The 20,250-nt window shown below is 32.6% G+C and overlaps 1 protein-coding gene across 1 annotated transcript in view; it reads right to left on the bottom strand.

Moving 5' to 3' along the window:
• Window positions 1-983: 983 nt before the first annotated feature.
• LOC125503258 (protein bowel-like) overlaps window positions 984-20,250 on the bottom strand; it is a 35,472-nt gene continuing 16,205 nt past the window's right edge. Inside the window, exons 5-7 of the mRNA XM_048663310.1 lie at window positions 4,988-5,326; window positions 2,588-2,822; window positions 984-2,337 (exon numbers count right to left, since the gene is read on the bottom strand). Coding sequence (XP_048519267.1) covers window positions 1,687-2,337; window positions 2,588-2,822; window positions 4,988-5,326 — 1,225 coding nt within the window. The 3' untranslated portion in view covers window positions 984-1,686. The remainder of the gene's footprint in view (window positions 2,338-2,587; window positions 2,823-4,987; window positions 5,327-20,250) is intronic.

The following is a 20,250-nucleotide window of genomic DNA, read 5'->3' as shown; positions in this document are numbered from 1 at the left end:
ATGACCAGAATATCCGGCCATTTTTAACAGTTTACTATATAAAATCACGGAATTTATCCCTTTAAGCAGTAGATTTCCTTCAGATACTTACGAATTACAAATGGAATGGGATGCATAGTTCTTTCAAAGCCGCAAAATTTCAATTAATCTTTAACACTCCAAAAATCGGTTGGTCGTTAGAAAATTAATTTAATTGGATAAACTTAAATACTTTCAAAATTTTTTCGTGCCTCTTAAATATTTCCCGTTCAGTCGGGACGGCAAATAGAAAAAAAAAAAACTTTTATGGTCTGTTTTTAATGCAATTACTTCCGGAAGAGCGGAATCTATATCAGTTGTAAAGGTATAGTGTTGCGGCAACTGCATAAAACTGAATTCGGAGTGAAAATAATTTAATTTTTAAAAAGCGAAACAGAACAAACCACACCAATTTTCTGGAAAGTTTATGAATCACAATCTGGTATTCAATATACCAAAAAATTGTGAATTCAATCGAAATTCAGGAAAAAACGAACGGTCCAAAAGTTTTCAGGACTGTAACAGTTCAACAAATCATTATTATTGCATTTAAATCGTTCTAAAGCTAATGCGTATATTCTCCATTGTACCAGATTACCTATTCATCCACTTAACTTATTAAATGCCATTTAATGCAGAAATCATCCGAATTGGTATATTTCATGCAATCACTTGAGTTCGATATTCCGCAAACAGGTTAATAAGGTCTAGTAATTGCTGCATCATAATTGCAAATTACCTTCACATTTTAATTAATATTCGTATTAATCTAAGCTTTGGTCTTTAATAGAAATAGAGCCGTTAAACTTTTCCTGAAACATTCAATTTAAATTGTACGGTGTTATCAAAAAATATTATTATAAATTAATTTAATATTTTCTTCAAAATGTTCACGTTTACACATGTAGAACTGTAAGCTATTGATATTAGCGCTAATTGATAACGAAAAAGTCAAACTACAAGAATCTAATTAATTCTTTTATTTCACCACTGTGTATTACATGTTCCAAGTAGTTTCTTTACTCTTATTTTACCGAAACGACGGAGCTATAGTAATATTGAACCGAAAATCTGAATATAATTTCTTGTCAACAATGCAAAGAGATCTTTTAAAATTATATTGCGTTTATTTCATTACTCTAACTTAGGTTACAATAATCTATTTAAGTGTCGAACATAATATTATACCTAATCTTAAAAAATACTACATACAAATTCTCTATACAAAATCTTATTCCACATAACATAAATTTACAGATCTGACCTTATACAAACTTCTAATCAAATATCCAATATAACTAAACGTACAGGTGATTATAGCAGTTTATTCATAAATTAAAGCGAGCAATAACACAACACAAAAGCACTGCCTGAAATCAGACATCGGCTCTGAAAACATGTAATTTACATATGTTCAACCTATGAGCAAAAAATATGTACAATAACATTGCGAGTACCTAATGGTCCCTTTGTATAAAAAAATCTACAATCTATGATAATTGAACTAATTGTTTAAATCGTGATTAAAAAGGAACGTAAATGTATTCTATTCTGGTACAAAATAATGAATATTGCCAAAAAAGAAGACTTACTACGAGAACTTTATTGTTATTTTCACTTAAATAAGTGCATCAATATGCAAAAAACTTCAAACGGTTTTCTCAACCTCTATCTACTCATAATATCTGCTATTGTAAATCCAGTTTTCTTTGGAGGTGGTGGCCTTTGAACAGCGGGGGCAACAACCGGAGGAGCTACAGCATTATTCTCACTTTCAACTTTCTTCATACTCAAATCACTCGGTGTGCTATTAGGAGAAACTTGCCCTGCAGAATGAGTAGCTTTTGACAGACCTGGCATACACATAATTGGCATAGCAGGCGATATATTCGTGTAACTTGAAACTCCATCAGGAGGTTTCAAAATCCCACTAGAAGATGAAACCTGCATGTTTATGATATGGGGCATGCTCAGATTCTGAGGGTAGGCAGGATGATTCATACCACCCATACCAACGACTCCCATGCGCAGTTTCATTGGAGGACTCAGAGGTCTAGAATGGCTATAGCTTGCGGGCGTTCTGGGTCTCGGTGAGCTCATTGGAGGCCTTGGAGAGCCCACTGGAGGTCTGGGTGAACCCATAAAACTTGAAGAGCAACTTGGCCTATCTTGGTCGTAAGCCCGCTTTCTTATACCAGAAAAAGGCGATTGAATTGAAGCTGATTCAATGGCTTTACTTGTTATAGTACTAGGTTTGGCTAGAAGATCTCTGCGAATTTGAAGCTGTGGCATTGGTGGAGGAGGAGATCTAATTGACATCTGCAATAAAAAAATAATGTTATTACATTTTAATTTTTTAGTTTTAAGTGAAATTAATAACAATTCAGTAATAACTTGATGCGTTTTAAAAGAGTTGTGTACTTGGGGACGTTTTCTGATTTACATTTATTCCCAGCCATTTTAAAAAATCTACATAAGTTATGTATGAATTAGTTCTTATCGATTTATAATATAAAAAAGGAAGCATCTTCTTTTCCATAAAACAATATCAACATGATTTGCTACGTACATTCTGCTCCAACTCGTGGCTAATTTCCGGGCAGTCCTCTTGTCCTGGATCTATTTCGGGATCGTCATCATCATCATCATCTTCATCGTCCATATCATGTGAATAATCCATTTTGTCCATTGAAGGCCTCATCGTGTACGGTGAGTCACTGGATCTGGGCTCATGGCAATGGGTTCGTTCTGGTGTTGGCGAACACACTCTTATAGAACCATCCCTGGATTCTTGTGAAGGCGACCTGAAAAATCATGATAGACTTAAACATAAGTTTGATGATGAAAAAGTTACGATTGATTATTCGTGATCTACATTAATGGTATTGGAAAGTTTAATGATTTTAAATGTGAGATATACAGGATGCTCCTCAACTAATGTAGAAAAATTCACTGACATATTGTTTAGGCCAAAATATTGCGTTTCAGGCAAATTTGTCTTATCTGAAAGTTAATACATTCCGAGATATAGTGTCAAAAAATAATCAAGAAACGAGCGATAAAAAAGAAGGAACGTGACAAACAAGAAACAACAGAAATGAGCGATTTGAAAACTATTTTGTGGACAAATCAATCCCCTAAGGAAACCAGTTTTTCGTAGTTCTCTGCCTTATTTTTTCCCGCTTGTCTGGAAAACTTAAAGTTTCAACTGCACCGAACATTCATCGACTCCGTGTTTTCATTTGAACTCATTGAATTTTGCTGCGGTTTTGGAACTTCCAAAAGCGTTTTGAAGACAATTCAATTCCCTAATTAAAACTGTTCTTTGTACATTTTGTGTTCAGGGAAATAATTCGAGAAAATCTGCGGTTGAAGTTTAGACTGCGCCGAACCATACATCGACTCACTCTTTCTTTCGTAACTCACTAACTTTGGCTGCGATTTTAAAAATTTGAAAACTATTTTATAGACAAATCAATGCCCTAAGGAAACCAGTTTTTCGTAATTCTCTGCCGTATTTTTTCTCACTTGTCTGGAAAACTTAAAGTTTCAACTGCACCGAACATTCATCGACTCAAGACAATTACATTCCTTAATTAAAGCTGTACATTTGTACATTTTGTGTTCTGGAAAATTATTCGAGAAAATCTATGGTTGAAGTTTAGGCTGTGCCCAACCATACGTCGACTCACTCTTTTTTTGTAAGTCACTGACTTTGCTTGCGATTTCAAAAATTTGAAAACTATTTTGTGGACAAAGCAATCCTCTAAGAAAACCAATTTTTCGTAATTCTCTGCCGTATTTTTTGCCGCTTTTCCGGGAAACTTAAAGTTTCAACTGCACCGTACATTCATCGACTCCGTGTTTTCATTCTAACTCATTGAATTTGGCTGCGATTTGGGAACTTTCAACAGCGTTTTGTAGATAAATAAATTCTCTAATCTAATGAGTATTCGAGAATTTGTGCATTTTGGATTAAGGGAAAATTGCGCTCAACCAGACATCGATTCACCCGTCAGTTAGTCACTATAGAGCAAGAAGGTAAGGAACCGGAGGCGTCAATATCAATGAAGAAACGAAAATTGATGAAAAGTCTGAATATTAAGGTGAATATCGAAAAAGCTACAGTAGTCGGAAAAATTATTGTAACGGTTCAAGAAGAAGGCAAATGGCCAGAAACCACAATAATCATTAAAGAACAAGAGAGTGATCAACCAGAATATGTTGTAGAAGAATTACCAGAGCAAATAAAAAAACCAGCTGTATTAGAACAACGTATTCTTAAAAAGAAAGTGGCAAACGCGCGACTTAAAAGCGGAAAGTTGACAAACCTTAATCAACCAAAATAATTACCCTGAGAAAGAAGGTAAGAAACTGGACACCACAATATAAGAAGTAGTTAAGAAATTATATGAACAAGACAAAGATACAAGTTGTGGAACAAGGTATTCTTCATTCTTCAGAAGGAGATCGCTGTGTCAATCAAGAAGGCAGGAGACCCGAAGCCACATTATCTGTGATGTAAAAAATTCTCGAAGAACCAGAAAATGTCGTTGAAAAGCAAATCGAAGAAACAGGAGTTGTCAAGGAAAGTATTCCAAAGAAAAAAAAAGTGATAAAGAATCGGGCGATTAAAAGGAAGACAATGCCTATGCAAGAAACAACCAAAATGTTAACGGTTTAATAGGCAAAAAAAAGGCAAAACATCCAGACTATTGAAGAATAACAAGTGCTTGAAGACTTTGAATATGTGTAGAAGAACTATCTGAACAAATAGATTTGATTAATAGTGTTGACTTTGCACATGAAATATGTGTTATAATGTGAACAAAATATTGGAAAATATTTGCATGTGGCATTAACCACTTTTCAGTAAAAATGTGTGTAACTCTTGCAAATAATTTAACTTTTTATTTACTCTCTGTACWTAAGCTCTAGATCTAGACATAATTACAAGGGAATCTCKCACCTAGGTCTGGGTGACATTTTCTCTCGTTCCCCATCCAAAGGACCTTCTAGTTCCTCAGGAATAACATCTCCTACGGCATGTGTTAAAGCATGACGTCTCAGATCGCAGTTCCGTCGAAAGACTTTTCCACAACTGTTACATTCGTATGGTTTGTGATCGGTATGCGTCAATAGATGTGTTTTTAGGTTTGATCTTTGATTGAATGATCTGGAACACACTTGGCATTTGTGAGGAGATTGATCCATGTGGAGGACTTTGTGCACTGCCAGCGTCCTGGATTGGCAGAATCCTTTTCCACATTCGTTGCATTTGAATGGTTTCTCCTTTGAGTGAATGTATCTGAAACAAAACATTATAAATATTAGATAATGCATGTCTGAAAAATCCAATAGTAATAATAGGTGAAGGTTAGGGAATCAGCCAAAAGTTATTGTATAAGTGATGTAAAATTTACACTTGCTCAGGTATATAAGAGTATGAGGAGTGGCATATAAATGAATATAACGAAATGGATAAGAATTTTAAGAGACCCCTTCCAATCTCCATTTCGACAGAACTGCAAAAATTATTAATGAATGCAAGTTATGCAAAGACATGATACTGAGTAATAAAGCTCAAATGAGCTCAGGAAGTTTGCAGAATCGGAGTGGAACCGAGCATTTAGCCGTCCAACATTCAAAACTCGATAGACGCAGGAAATCAAATTCTGGTTCTTCTACACCTACAACCCCAACACCATAAGCCAACAAACAAGCACTAGAATAAGTAATAAAATCACTGCAAAAACACAGATCCTGGAAAACACTAAATAGCAATTAAAATGGTAAAATGCCTAATTACAGAAACGCATAACTTATCCGAAAGCAATTGAACAACTATATTACAACGAACACCATTCCAGATATATGAAAAATTGCATCTATTTTCTCAAGGCTCCACATTGAAGCAGATTCCCTAACAATAACAGCTAAGGGTTAATAAGTATCTGAACAAAAAGAAGATAATTAACCGTAAAAAACCGATGAACTGCCGTGGGCAAAAAAACTCAAAAAGTCTTTAACACGTAACCAAGTATCAGAACAGCAATCACCAAAAGAACAGAAAACAGTCGAAGTCGAACTAAGCATGCTTTAAAGGGCCGAAAGACCGATCGGGTCGATATCCGTTTTCGCAATAAATAAACATTGTTGTCAATCTCTAATTTTGAAAAGTATCTTGCAAATTTTTCTGGAAAGTATCTGATATAAAAAATATATGTAGAAAAATGAGTGATGACTTTCCCAAAATTGTTTTACTAGCTAATCTAATCCGTTAAATTTTATTGAAACATTAAACGTAAATTAAAAAACGACTTTCGGTGAAAATAAGCAGTATAATTTAATTTAGCAGAGTTTAATGAAATGGACCAAGCAAAATGTATCCTGCTTCAAGCCGAGAATTCCTTTACCCGAACCAGTTTCGCTTCATATATTTCGAAGAATAATTCCACTATGGCATTATCAGATTCGAATTTCAGGTCAAATTAATGGCTTTAATGACGTGCATTAGTTCCAACACCTCTATAAACCGTCAAAAATGCTTTTAGACTTTTTTTATTGGCTTTTTGTGAACYGGGCTGTAAAAAGTTGCGTAGTTAATGGTTGGTATATTGGAGATGTTAAGTGCTTTATGGTTGTAAGACTTGTGAGCATTGATTTAGCTTAGGATACTAGAAGAATTTCACAGATGTATGATCATCAAATAAATTTTTTAGTAAACACTAAATAAAAATCATCCAAAATGACGACTACATTGCAATTCCTAAATTACTATAAGACTGTATGAAAGGTTTGATCTTTGAAAAATATGATCAATCTTTGAATCAAAAATTGGAAACATTTAGGTTAAATAGAAAGCTGTTCTTAAAAGTTCTCATTATTTTTAATGAACGAACAATTTACACAAACTGTTTATTAATCACGAGATTAGTTTAAGATCAGATTTGGACAAATGCGTTACTTTTTGATGATATTTGCGAGTATGACAAACTTTCATCGATGTGTACTTAGAAAGTTTGGACAGGTTCTTAGATTTTTGTAATTTTTTGCTGGAAATGCCATTTGATCAAAGTAGTAACAAAAATAATTTTATCCAAACCCCTGCTACTTTTACAAAATACATTTTAATCTGCAAAAATTTTTAAACAGCCGACAATTTAGCTTTATAATTACACCCATACATAGCTGTTATCCATATCCAAGACCTTCCCCAAGTTAAATACTTAAAAGTCTTTAGATTTTTGCATAACGAGTCGCAAAGGTGCAAGTTCATGCATGAAATATTCAGCCCAATGCAAGAGTATTCGTGAGCTGAGGATAACCAATTATTAACACTTCATTTCCAGTTATTTTACTTACAGCTCATTAAGCGAAAACAATGCAACTAGCTTAGGAGCTAGTTCAGTTCATATCTAGGCATATACAATAAATGCTGTGATTAACACTCGATCTCGTGTTTTTGTTCGTTTCAAGTATGCAAATATCGTTTATATAAATATACATTATGGACTCTAAGAGTCTTGTAATTAATGCCTTCTAACTTCTAACCGACTAACTAAGAAACTGGTACTAAATTAAACTAAATCAATTATTAAACTAAATTTGATCGTTATTAATTGTTATTAAGCTAACCGATAAAATATAGAAAATAACTTAAGATTGATATTCTCGGAACACAATGACCATGTAATTTAACAAATACTCCGCAGTATGTAAGTGAAAACGTAATAGGAAAAACCATCAAGTCCGAGCGAAATCTAATTGTCACGGTTGTTATAATGAGAAAATTAATAGTTCGTTCTGAAGGCACTGGAATTCGTTTTGTTTAATAAATAGGTAATTCATTAAGCTGATTGCTCTATTTTTGTAGCATTGGAATCCAGCAAATCTTTTGTTCCAAAAAGCGATGTTCAGCAGTAAAGTTTCAGTTCATTATTTTCAAATTCTTCACCAGACTGAAATAAGCGATTGCTTGATATATAAACATATCATGTTCCTTTACTGCACTTGAAGTTGCACAGCCACCATATAGGTGAATATCTATTTGGTGTCATATTAACATCGGAGCTATTCTCCACAACTTCGGATCTTATCGCTATTGAAATAATATAAATAGATCAAATAATAACCAGACAATAGTCTGCTAGATAAGAATATCTCTTACCTTTACACTCCCATCCCTGAACTAATTATATGCAGTCGTATCTCCAGCCCAGAAAAGATATTTTAAAGATAAGCCCGCTTGATTTATTGCCTTCAAAACCAAAATCCATTACTCTCGACTTGTTTGGTTCAAATGTGAGAGTCGGTTTCTCTCTCTTCAGCAAATATTCATATAATATTGTACAAGACAGAATTCAATTTAATCATGCTAGGATTACAAAATTCAGGATTACCACCAAATATTTATTTGAGTATTAGTCAATATTTTGCTATAAGTTGTAAGATGTTTCAACTTTTTTTTCCACGCAAATCAAAAGTTACGCGAGTATAAGGTGGAAATGATCAAAACCTTTTCTATTTGGGGTAACTTAATATCGTTGAATTAAAATGAAGTAATTAAGTTAAATTAATTAGTTGAAGAACCAAACGTTTTCGCAGAAAAGGTCGCGTGCTTCAGTCTCATCAAAATATTTTCCAGGTTGTCTGATATTTCTCAAGAACGGCATTTTTTTGCGGCGGCGTCTTCCATAAGTTATGGCAGGTCCGACTTAAAAACAAACCATTCCGAAATTATTTTTATGTTTCTTCGGCCTAATTATACTACCAAATCAGTTTATTTTATATTTAGTCGCATGCAACCACCGCTGTTTATCGTGCGAACTGCAGTGGCTTCATTATTGCCAATTAACGACGAGTGTGGAATTTCTTGGAAAACGAGTTTGGTGCATTTGATGAAATGCTGCATATTCAAATTTGATTCCTTTGAATCTTGAAGTGAAGCTAATAAATGATGCAAATGCAAGTCACTCTCGCTCGTGAAAGCTTTTTAGAGCGGTCAATAATAGAGAGAAAAGCTTCTCACTGAAACTGTTGAGAGTTCTTCTGAAATGCTTTAAACAATGAGAAAAAATCGATCTCCTTTTATACTGAAAAGACAAGAAATTATTTCAAAATAAAACAGAAACATGTATGAAGAGGACTATCGGCTAAAACGGCAGCAAATATAAGACATTTGTAAAAGATAAGAAGAGTGGGTATAAGATGCACCCAACAGCTGATAACACATTATCTAGATTTGGCTGTAGACCACGTAGAAACTATTTTACTAGCAAGACCAAAAGCCAACATCTTTAGAAATCCAGAAGACGCTTTTCGCTTTTCACTCACGACCAAAATAACGCAATAAGACTAGGAAATTAGCATTGCACATTAATTGTATGAGTAAGTTTGTAATATGCAAAATTGCCAAGCCTAGAAGGTGATCTAATCAAGTTGAAGTAAAAAACTAAGGTGTAATAATGAAATGTTACTCAATCGCAGCAATTAAATGGCTGAAAATGTTCTAATATATTTCTCGAACATAGAAAATGCATTATTCAGCATGAACGCCACTTCACCTTGTATGCTACTTATATGGAATTCATTTTTAATCAATTGCTTTGCAAAATAATCTGATCAGCTTCTTAAAATATACCAACTAGAATGTGCAGCATTTATGAAAATGGGCCCAACTAACACAATACCTGCTTTAATAGATATCGGTAATCCAAACGGTTGAGATAGTTTTACTAAGAATTATTAAACAGCCACAAAGAATCCAATCAAGTAAAATATATTAACAAATTTCTTGGGTTCCTTTCGATCCAGGCATTTGAGTGTTGTAAAAATTTAGCATAATGCATAGTCAGACTCGATTTCATGGCAGCTGAGCGCATAAATCGTGTCGATCTGACCTAAAAGGAGCGAAACGTGATTTATTCAATAATTTTCCTTTTGCAAAAATTATTTTGTTCAACTGTCGACCTACATCAGTTAATATGCCTATGTTTGGCCAATATCTTCAAGGCATCGCCACTGGCTGTTTTAAATTGTTATCAAGTGGGAAATTGTAAATTTCGAAAACTAGTTTTCTTTTTCGAAAAAAACTTTTTCTTGTAAAATTTTGAAAAATTGTTACAATGTCAGCCGTAAATACACATTAGAAGTACCTAATTGTGTTATTAAATAGAAATACGATTTCTATTCGCTTTTGCCTTCTTTAGTGCTTTTTCTATGCAGTATTTGCTGTTATTTTCTAAATAATCTTTAGATTTTACTGATAATTGCTTTTTTATTTAAGTTCTTCCATAGAAAATTGAGAGCTTATAAATTAGTATAGCAATTTTATTCAGTAAATATAAGTGAGAAGTTTGAATATAATTGGCGATGTTAAGTTTAGACATAAACATCCGGTTTTATTAAATAATTCCTTCTAGTGTAATATTTTAATATGCCATTTCGTGTTCTAACCGACCGTTTAAGATCGTATTTGCATTCTTTAGCTTGATACTTTCAGCTCTTAGTATCCGAACTGTACATACCTACTTTACATTTGCGATAACTAAATTATTATTTTTTTCATGTTTTTCGTTTGTGAACTATTGAACTAAATCTGACAATAATTACAGTAGTTAAACACGATTTTAATTTACTGTTCTAAAATAGGCAAAATGAAGCATTCTGAATACTGATAGAGGTAATACCTACCAAAAAAAACATAAACATTCAAATTATAATTTAATTATTTGTTGGATTAACTAACAATTGTATCAAACCAAAATCCCTTGACCAAAACATATTTTGTATATTCTTTGAAAACGTTATTTTTATACTTTTTGCACGTTTTGTTTTTGTTACTCATTATCAACTTTGCTTTAGTACACACTTAAAGTTCTTATTTCAATATTAAGTGGCTTCTGTCATCTAACGAAACACACATATTACAGAATTTCCGAAATTATGGACTTGACTTTCTAAAAAAGTAAATGCTTCCATGTTCTTAATAAAAGGCAAGGGAGAATGGAGATCAAAAACCTAAACGAGCATTAAAACGAACAAAAATAAATTTATCAAAACATGTAAAAGCCAAAAGCTATTTCTTAAAGTGTATAACAATAGAAAAATAAAATAAACTAATTCAATTTTTCTGCATTCGTTCTTGCTAAACTTGAATTTTCTTGTATGTGTAGAATTTATTAATTAAACTGTTTTTCAAGTGTTTTCATCGAATTTTAGCAACAAAAATAAACGTTTACAGTTACTCCGATAACTATGCAAATGCGTTGATTTTATAACCCATAAATAGTAATAGAAACAGTTTATTTGAACACCATTCAGATTAGATTGGCTACCTAATTCCCCCATTAAACCATATCAAAGAATTTCGATATTTGCCTACCAATTTATCAGGCAATATCTTAAATAGCCAACATAAACTCTTAAACTATCTACATAAAAATTATAATACTCTCGGTCGATTGAGAGTGTAATAACCGGTACGAGAACAATTAAGCTTGGCAGAATATATTTCATATGTTGGCTTATCAAAAGCTGAGCTAAAATTATAGAGCGGCAATAAAAGACTGAATTCAATTTCTTGTAGTTCCGAATAAGTTTGCATAAGTATATACACAAAATTCACATTTTGGTGAACATGAAGTATTGATCTTCTGCCAGAAGGATCTTTTACCGTATATTGAAGAGCATCTGCTGAACAAAAATTTGAGAGGCAAGCATTGATTTATAGATAAAACGTACAATCTAGTGAATAAATATTCAAATAGTGGGAATATCGTAATACAAATTCATATTTCATTTAGAATGTAAGCAACATATGATACGTCTAACGTCTGGGCAGGAGGTTAACGAGAACCCTGCCAGTTTAAAGGCAAGTTAAGTCATTTGGGTAAAAAACAAATTTGAACGTTAACTTTAAATTCTAGGTAGTTGATTTGAAATTAGCCTAACATGTAGCTATTTTGTGGACTATAAGCTAAGGCTTCTAATATTATGTATGCAATTATTTTCAGAGATTTGTGATGGTTTTGTCTATGCCACCATTTTTTAGCTTTCAACATCAAACAAATTTCTAGTATGTACTTAATTGATGTTGATAGATTGTCTTTAGTTGCTAATATTGGTCATAATGTCCAGAAAGGGTATTTTCTCTCATAAATTATATACTTACGTATTTTTATTAAATCTTTGCCTTAAAGGGATTGCATGTTTAACACTAAAGCAACGTCGCTGTTATAAGCTTTCATCTCATAAATTTGAGATGAAAAACTGCGGCTTTACATGCGAGTATCACTCAGGTACAACGTTTTCCATCTCTTCTAAAAAGCTATTAAAATTTATTAATGAAAATTTTAATTCAATATATAATAATAATATGACTGTTTTAAGAGAGAATAAAATTAACTATTTTATACGTAAAAAAATTAAATAGATACATAAAAAAATTATTGATGATTGATGTTGTGGTTTAGTAGGGACCGTGATTATAAATGGTAAAAGATGCCTATTTAGGTTCTTCGGTTTGTTAGTCAATAGATAGTGGCAGAAAATAAGGACGTTATTTTTCTTGGGCCAAGGTTTCGGCGTTTCTCAAACTTAACAAACGATTTTGGTAAAACAAAAGTTTGTTAATTCTTATAATTATGTACATAAAGAATGCCGCATCGAATTCTTTTTCAAGTAAAATCAATATCCGATATTTTTAATGAAGATGTTTGTAAATAAATAATTTTTTGAAGTTTTTTAAGACCAGTTGACATACTTTACTTATTATAGAGCATATTGAGCTTAGGGGTTAAGCCAAACATAAAAGAACATTTTTTAAATGTGAAATAAGTTTGTGTATTAAAAATTTTCGGAATCCCTTAAAGCAAGAATCATCAAAATCGAACCATAAGATTAATTTTAATATTAAGTAGATACCAAACAACTACCAAAGACATATACGAAATATTTCTATTCGCTTTGCTGATGTTGCCACTAGAACGCCGCCTACTCACATACATCAGAGTATCTTAATAAAAGAAGATGGTTAAGTAAGAGTAATATATTGTATGAACCTCAGTATGAATAAGTTGGAGAGGATTAAAATGGGAAAAGCTGCAGCCGGTTTCGATATAATCTCAAGGCACCGAGGATTGCTCCGGTTAAGACGCTGAAGAATGCGGCGCGCCATCCAACGATTATCTGAGACCCGACCTAACTCAGCTAAACTTTTTTATTTTTCATTTTCAAATACACTTCTATTTGGATCGATGTATCAATCACTTAATATCTTGGAGTTCAACTTTATATCATATCGTGTTACTTTAACATGCGGATGAAATTTGAATAAAATATTAATCAAGCAAATTAGTTATGCCATTTGGGGCAACGGTTCGTTTACAAATTGATATCTTTACAATATATTTATGAAAGACTGTTGCTATGTGAAGGTAAACGTTGAAGCTCAAAATTGAGCCTTAATAATATTTGTACTTTGAGTTTTTGAGATATTCTCCTCAACTGGCTACAAAAATCCAGTTGCTCAGTTGCACTTTCATTATTAAAATACGAGAAAACAAAACGTGTTTTATCTAATCTATCGTGACAATGTATGATATTCCAAGCTGCTGTTTGCAAGCAGCTTTGCCTCTGTCATTGCAGTGTTCAATTAATAATTTAACCGAGACTGAAAACAAAACGTTGCATAATTTGACATCATCTATAACGTTTTGTGCTTAGCTAAAGACCATTTTGTAGCGAAATCACGATAACGTCCGCACTGACCGTAAAAATAAATTACGAGACATGGCTGATTAACATATAATCAAGTGTGTAAAAAATCACGGGAGCATGATGCGTATGTTTTGTAGATTGTTTCGGAAATTAGCTTCCTGCCACCGTGCATGGGCTCATAATCAAGTCAATATACAATTTGCATAAATTGAACGGTTAGTTGAGTCGATGGAAAAAGTAATCTTTGTTTCGATGGTTGTAAATCAGAGTTTACTTTTAATGAAGCGGTCAATTATTAATTAAGAAAATCTGGAATTAATATTGTCGTATTTTCCAAACCTCATCGCTAATCAATAAAAATCCAAATGAGGGAAAAGAATACCAAAGGAGTGACGAAAAATGATCTGTTAATGGCATATCTTTTTCGATCCTACTCTGAACTTATTTTTGCAATTTGCAACGCCTTTTTACTGTAACAGCAATATATGAAATAACTGGTTTCTTTGTTAGTTTCAACAGGTGCGCTGGTTCTACGAAGATCACTACTACCTAGAAACACGTGAATAAAGTAAAACAACTCCTCTGATTACATAATTATTAACATAAAAATAAACTGATGTATTAGCGCGATGGGCTAGTATATTAGACAGTCGCGCTAACACTTTTTGTCTCACACCATACACGCCAAAGAGATAAATATGGTAATAAAATAAATTCCGATTTTTAAGTATAATTTTCCGATTTTTGCCAACTCTTTACTAGTTTCCAAGAATACAATCCCCATTCTTCATCACACTGAGCGGTCTTTGAACGCAATTCAAGGTTAGTGCGCTCAAGAAGAGCGGTTTCACGAAGATACTTCATACCGGTATTACTGCACTACTAATATCCCGTAGTTTGTTTCCTTCTAAAGCAGATATATTTGGTATCTTGGGAATGTACATAAACACGAAATATTCCTTATATCAATGGCTATGAAAAATACGAGCATTTCCATGCGCCGAGCAGCCTCCACTTATGGAAAGCCTCATTTGTTATCATTCTGACTAGTTAGTAGTACATATTTGCATGTTCGGTCTACCCGAACTGAAATGTGGAATATTTTGTTGTGAAAAGTGAAAAGCAAATGGCTATAAATTTAGCAGTCACGAAGTAGGGTGTAAAAACAGATTTAACTACTGTAAGACTGTGACTAAATAACAGTACCCTAACGATAAGCAGATACAAGTCCCAGATAAAGAAAGCACTACAGAAAATTTTTGGCAATAATTATACACTAGATTTTTCAAAAATTGATGCAATGTTAAGTACAAAACTTCCTTGTTTCCAGTTTATTGGCGATCGAACGGTCGTACATATTTTAAAAGTCTTACAGCAAGAGCGAAAGAGAAGATCAGAATATTATCTGAATCAAAATTTTGTTTGGAATTTTACATTTTTAAGTCTATATTAATTGATGAATTGAACGACAGTTTTCGATGATAAATCATTTGCATTTAAGCCCGAATAGGTCGATACCTTTATTCGAATGTGCCTTTCTTATCCCTCTCAAGACACATTCATTTTTAAGAGATTATCAAAGAATGTAAAATTTTATTCGACATACTCACTAATACCTGTGATTTCGTGGATGAAAAAATGTTGTTCATAACACAATGCTTTTATTTCTGCTAGTATCTCAACCTAAAATCTTCGGATAAATTATTTTTCATCATCACATGATTTTAACAAAAAGCAAGACTTCGCCCACTAGGAACAGAACATCAACACCGCGCTTGAAGACGCATAACTACATACAAGGGTGCTTTTACTTGGGTAATTTATCACCTTCAAAACTCGAAAAAGTGATTTTGTTCATCATCGAATTAAACAGTAGCTGTAAAACTGATCAATACTTTATTTTCATTATTCCACTTGCAAGAAAACACTAAAATTTAATTTAAATGGTTTCAAAAACGATAACTTTTCCACACCGAAATCTATATGTTATAGCATCAATTTTGTGTTGATTTGCTCTGAACCAAATTGAAACCTAGACAATTTGTACTTTTTTGGGACTTTTGCTAGGTATCTGATTACATATTAATAAATCCATTTTTCAAGTGAATCAAAAACATTATCTTTCTACTCATAAAATTTACATTTTTCATTTAAGTTGAAGAATTCAGAAAACCTGATGGAGCAAACAAAGTTCAATTTCCAACTGTTTATTTCATACGTAAATCGTTTGAACAAAGTGCTTTGACAAAAAAGCGACTTTACTGCAAGTACAGTAGTACAACCGTAGAAAAAAGCAATTGCCACAAGTTCAAGCGTTGAAAAAATATCGATATTCAATACGATTGACACTGTTCTTTTTCGGACATGAAAAATGTAACAAATCAATATAATTTGCTGTTAAATCGACTTGAAAACTGAAGATTATATTGATTTCTCATTTAAAAAGATCAGCAAAACCAAGCAAAAAAGAAAACTTTTATAGTTCCAAACTTCTTATTTTTCATATAAAAAGACTAATCAGACAGAAAGATTTAAAAAAATGCAAGTCATGATATAAAATTCATTTAAACCACATGTAACTTGAAAGGGCAACAAAGGAAAATATCCGACATACTCTGATCGAAGAGTTTAATTGAATAATTAGTAAAACAATAAATCGAGTTTAAAAATTTTTCATCTGATTAAATAATTTTTTAACTTTTACCAAACTTATTAATTTCACACATTTCTTTTGGAACTCAATTTGAAATTCCTGGATAAACAGAACAACTTAGCAGTGTTTTAGCAAAATATTTTCTTCGAGGAATTTGTAGGTCGCAATGTGATTCAAACTAAAAGCCTCTACACATTGCCTTAATTGGTGTGCGAAGAAGCGATTAAGTGAAAACTTACGATGTGATAAGAATGTGGTACGTTTCAATTAAGATGGAACCCAGAGATTTCTTACGCTAATATGTAAGGCATTTTAACGAGTTGTTGTGCTTTGGACTTTATCGAGCTAGATTAGAAATACTGCAATTTCCGATAAAATAGCAATTTGCTGTATGTAAGCAGAAGAAAAATATGCCGCTAATCTAGTGCTTCATCAAATAATTAATATGAGAGAGTTTGGTGAACCCGAAGACTTAATAGCACTTTAAATTAAAGTCAGCACTGCAAAAATATATGAGCGCTTGAGTGCAATATATTGAGTGCAAGTTGTGATCGGAAATACTTCCGTGGGAAAAACTAGAACAGCAACTACTGGAAGAACTGTAAACATTTGGACTTCTTCCCAGCTTTTTGCGTCTGGTCTTTGAATTGTTGAAGAAGCGCTGCTGAAACAATACACTTTTTAAGAGCAAAGTGGGATTTGAAAAGTTAAAAAGTGACTCGAGTTTTAAGTGTACCCACGCGAGTGAAAGCGTATGTAAACATACAAACCAAATATGAGGTATTGTAATGGCCAAGTACAATTGTTACACCTGGAGGAGAGGTCAACACTCTTAACTACTCGGCGTGTACAAAGATTTAAACTCTCCGAAAGTGGGAGTTGAGTAAATAAAACATTCAGATTTGAATGTATAATGGAACAGAAAAGCGCCACACACATGCAGGAAAATGCTTGAGTGGGTTTGCATTTTTTAAAACGAAGTATCAAAACGATTAATATCTAATACGTTGAGTTCATCAGCATGCAAAGCAATTATGTTTAATGATTAAGAGGTATTTTAAGTCGAGGGAAGTAGGTCTCATGCTGGTAAATTTCCAGGCAAATTCACACTCTAAAGACTTGAAGAACATATGAGTGAAGACAGAACAATGTATGCCTGTATTAGGAAGGGAAAAACAACAGATAGACTTGAAGCAAGTTTTAGAGGAGTGACCTAAATTGATCACGATCGACGACAAGAGAATTTGCTTTAGTTGTTGTTCCTCTCAGATTATTTTTACGGTAAAAACTGGTTTGGTAGACAGGAAGCTCATTGGCATCAATCTATGCAATGGCAAACCATTTGTGTAAATGGATCGACTGGGTCTTCTTTTTAGGTCTTTCATAAACTTTACTTGCAATCCTGGATTTTCTTGATGTTAGTAAAGACTTCGATTTTGTGGACTTTTTATTTTGGTATCATAGAAACTAAAACAAAAATATAGCAAAACTTGTAAATTGCCACAGAGTTAATGAAATTTATCAATGAATTATAGGCCTGAACCAATATTTTTTAATAACGTAAACTAATCTAAAAAATTGCTTGTCAAATAATTTACTGTAGAAGAAAGTACAGTTTGTTTTCTACATCGAGCAGCTTATCACCAATGATTATAAATTGAGTAATTAGTTAATTATTTTTTTTGCTCGTGTTTTACACCCGTTGCTAATTTTCTTAATTCGCATTGCTAAGTTGGTTTAATTCTTTCAATATTGCAAGAAGGCAAATATGAAGAATATTTAAAATAAACTGATTCAAAAAATCAACTTTACACTGACAAAACTGGATATCCTTTGGAACATAATAAATTCCAATAAAAGTGTTTAAGGCCAGTTGATATCTGTTTAAAGCGTTATTTAGTGCAATACTTTTTTGGTTGTTAGGAAGTTTTGCAAACAATTAAAGCGTCAGATAAAGTTTCCACAGCGTTTCCACAACTGAAACAATGCAATTTTTTGTATTTTAACACAAACACAATAAACGTTTTTGAATTTCCCGCTTATCTCGTTTATTTAGAGGCGTCTTTAAAAAACCAACTTTCTGGTGTTGCAGTGATAATTTTTTTCTCTTCATTCATTTTAAAAATTAGGGCTTATGTTGAAGCTAAAACTTCACAGTGAATTTGAGAAAATAATAATTCAATATAGCGGGCTACACAAACGAACAAAATATTAAAAATAAAACTGCACTTTCAATGTTCCAGAGTCACCGATTTGGGGGCAATTCTGATTTGTAATTTTTGTTGTTCAACCAACATCGGCTTTAGATCGTGAAAATCGTACCAAAAGCAGAAAAGTTATTCCTGAGAAAGCAAAAAGTTGATTTTTTAGATCGCTTTGTAAAAAAATAAAAACCCGTTTCGAGCATTTTGGTTTACCTTTACACTTTTGATGTTGAGATCCAAAACTTTTTTTTCCATCTAGGTGCTTGCCAAACTTTGCAAAAAATTTAACTTTTCATTACTCAAATTATTACAGATTGTCGGATAAAAAATGTATTTTCCTTAAAGCCCTATATAATTGCTTTTTCTCAGATATTTCGAAAATGCTTGTTAAAATGAATTGCATTTTCCATTTAACTCCTCATCTATTTATTATTTACATTTTTATGACGATTTCCTTCCCGCTTTAAATTATGTTTGTTATGCATTTTTTGTATGAAATTCTTGCCAAAAACTAATCTTTCAATCTTCTGCAGAAAGCGGCTTGTCGAAAGCGTTTGAATTGCATCCAGGACTTCCATTTTCGAAATATTTTGTACTTTTATTTCAGTTGAGCCTTTTTTACATATCTATAAGTTACAAAGAGATTATTTCTGCCATTCTCCTTTTTAGAGTTTAATAATCCAGTTCTGTGAGTCCCATTTCCAAAGCTAAACGTTTAAAAGTGTTTTTAATCAATTGCCATTGCGGTAAATAGCGACAAAGATTTTGATCTCCAGCTATGAGTTGTTCCAAGCAATTTGCTCCAACAAGCTTCTATTTCCAAAATATCTATTTGCTTAATGCTATATTAGACAACAAAAGAAGCGCTCGTACGCTGAATTTGATTTACTCAATTTTCGCTGTGCATTTTCTGTACTTTTGTAGTAAAAATTTAGTTGAGAACCTTAAACTGGGTATTGCTGATGTTCTGATGTAAATTTTTCTTTAGTCCAGAAGTACCGACAAATGGAGCTACAAATGTACCTATTGCTTCGACAAAATTCAAAACCCAAGATAAATTGGAATACTAACGGTTTGAAGGATGATGAAAACCTCACAAGATGCAGCTGTTTCCTGAAACTGGTGAGGTTTTCTTTTCTTCTTGAGAAAAATCGTTTTTTTTTGTAACGTTTTGGATGCACGAGTGGCTTATATCTTCAGAGGTTTTTAGCTCAGAAGCTTACAATGGATTGCTATGTCTTTTCAGATAGTTTTTAGAGACTTTTCAATAAATATGAGGAAGAAGTTTTTTCCATTATTCTCGAAAAATTCTAGAAAAAGCCACTAGTTTTTTGCACTGCTGAATATTTTTAAAAATACAGAGGAATTTATTTTACTTTTTCATTCAAATCAACTGTGGATTTCCTAATTTACACAGTAAATAATATTTAAAACATTACTCAATCGGATTTAAATATTTAAGTCTATTATTTTTAAAACTATTTTATTAAATTAATGCAATTATTTCTGCGTGAATATTGGAAATTAAAATTGTTCCAAACCTCTTGCCAACTAGCGACACCAGAAAAAGCCATACATTTTATTCGATGGAAAACAAATAAGTAGACAATTTTGCCAAGCCAGTTTGTACTTCGAACAGTTATCATTTGCTTA

This window comes from Dendroctonus ponderosae, unplaced genomic scaffold (genome assembly GCF_020466585.1).
Source record: "Dendroctonus ponderosae isolate FM_Combo_2020 unplaced genomic scaffold, Dpon_F_20191213v2 Dpon_F_20191213_152, whole genome shotgun sequence".
NCBI classification, from domain to species: Eukaryota; Metazoa; Arthropoda; class Insecta; order Coleoptera; family Curculionidae; genus Dendroctonus; species Dendroctonus ponderosae.
This window is presented reverse-complemented; position numbering and strand designations above follow the sequence as displayed.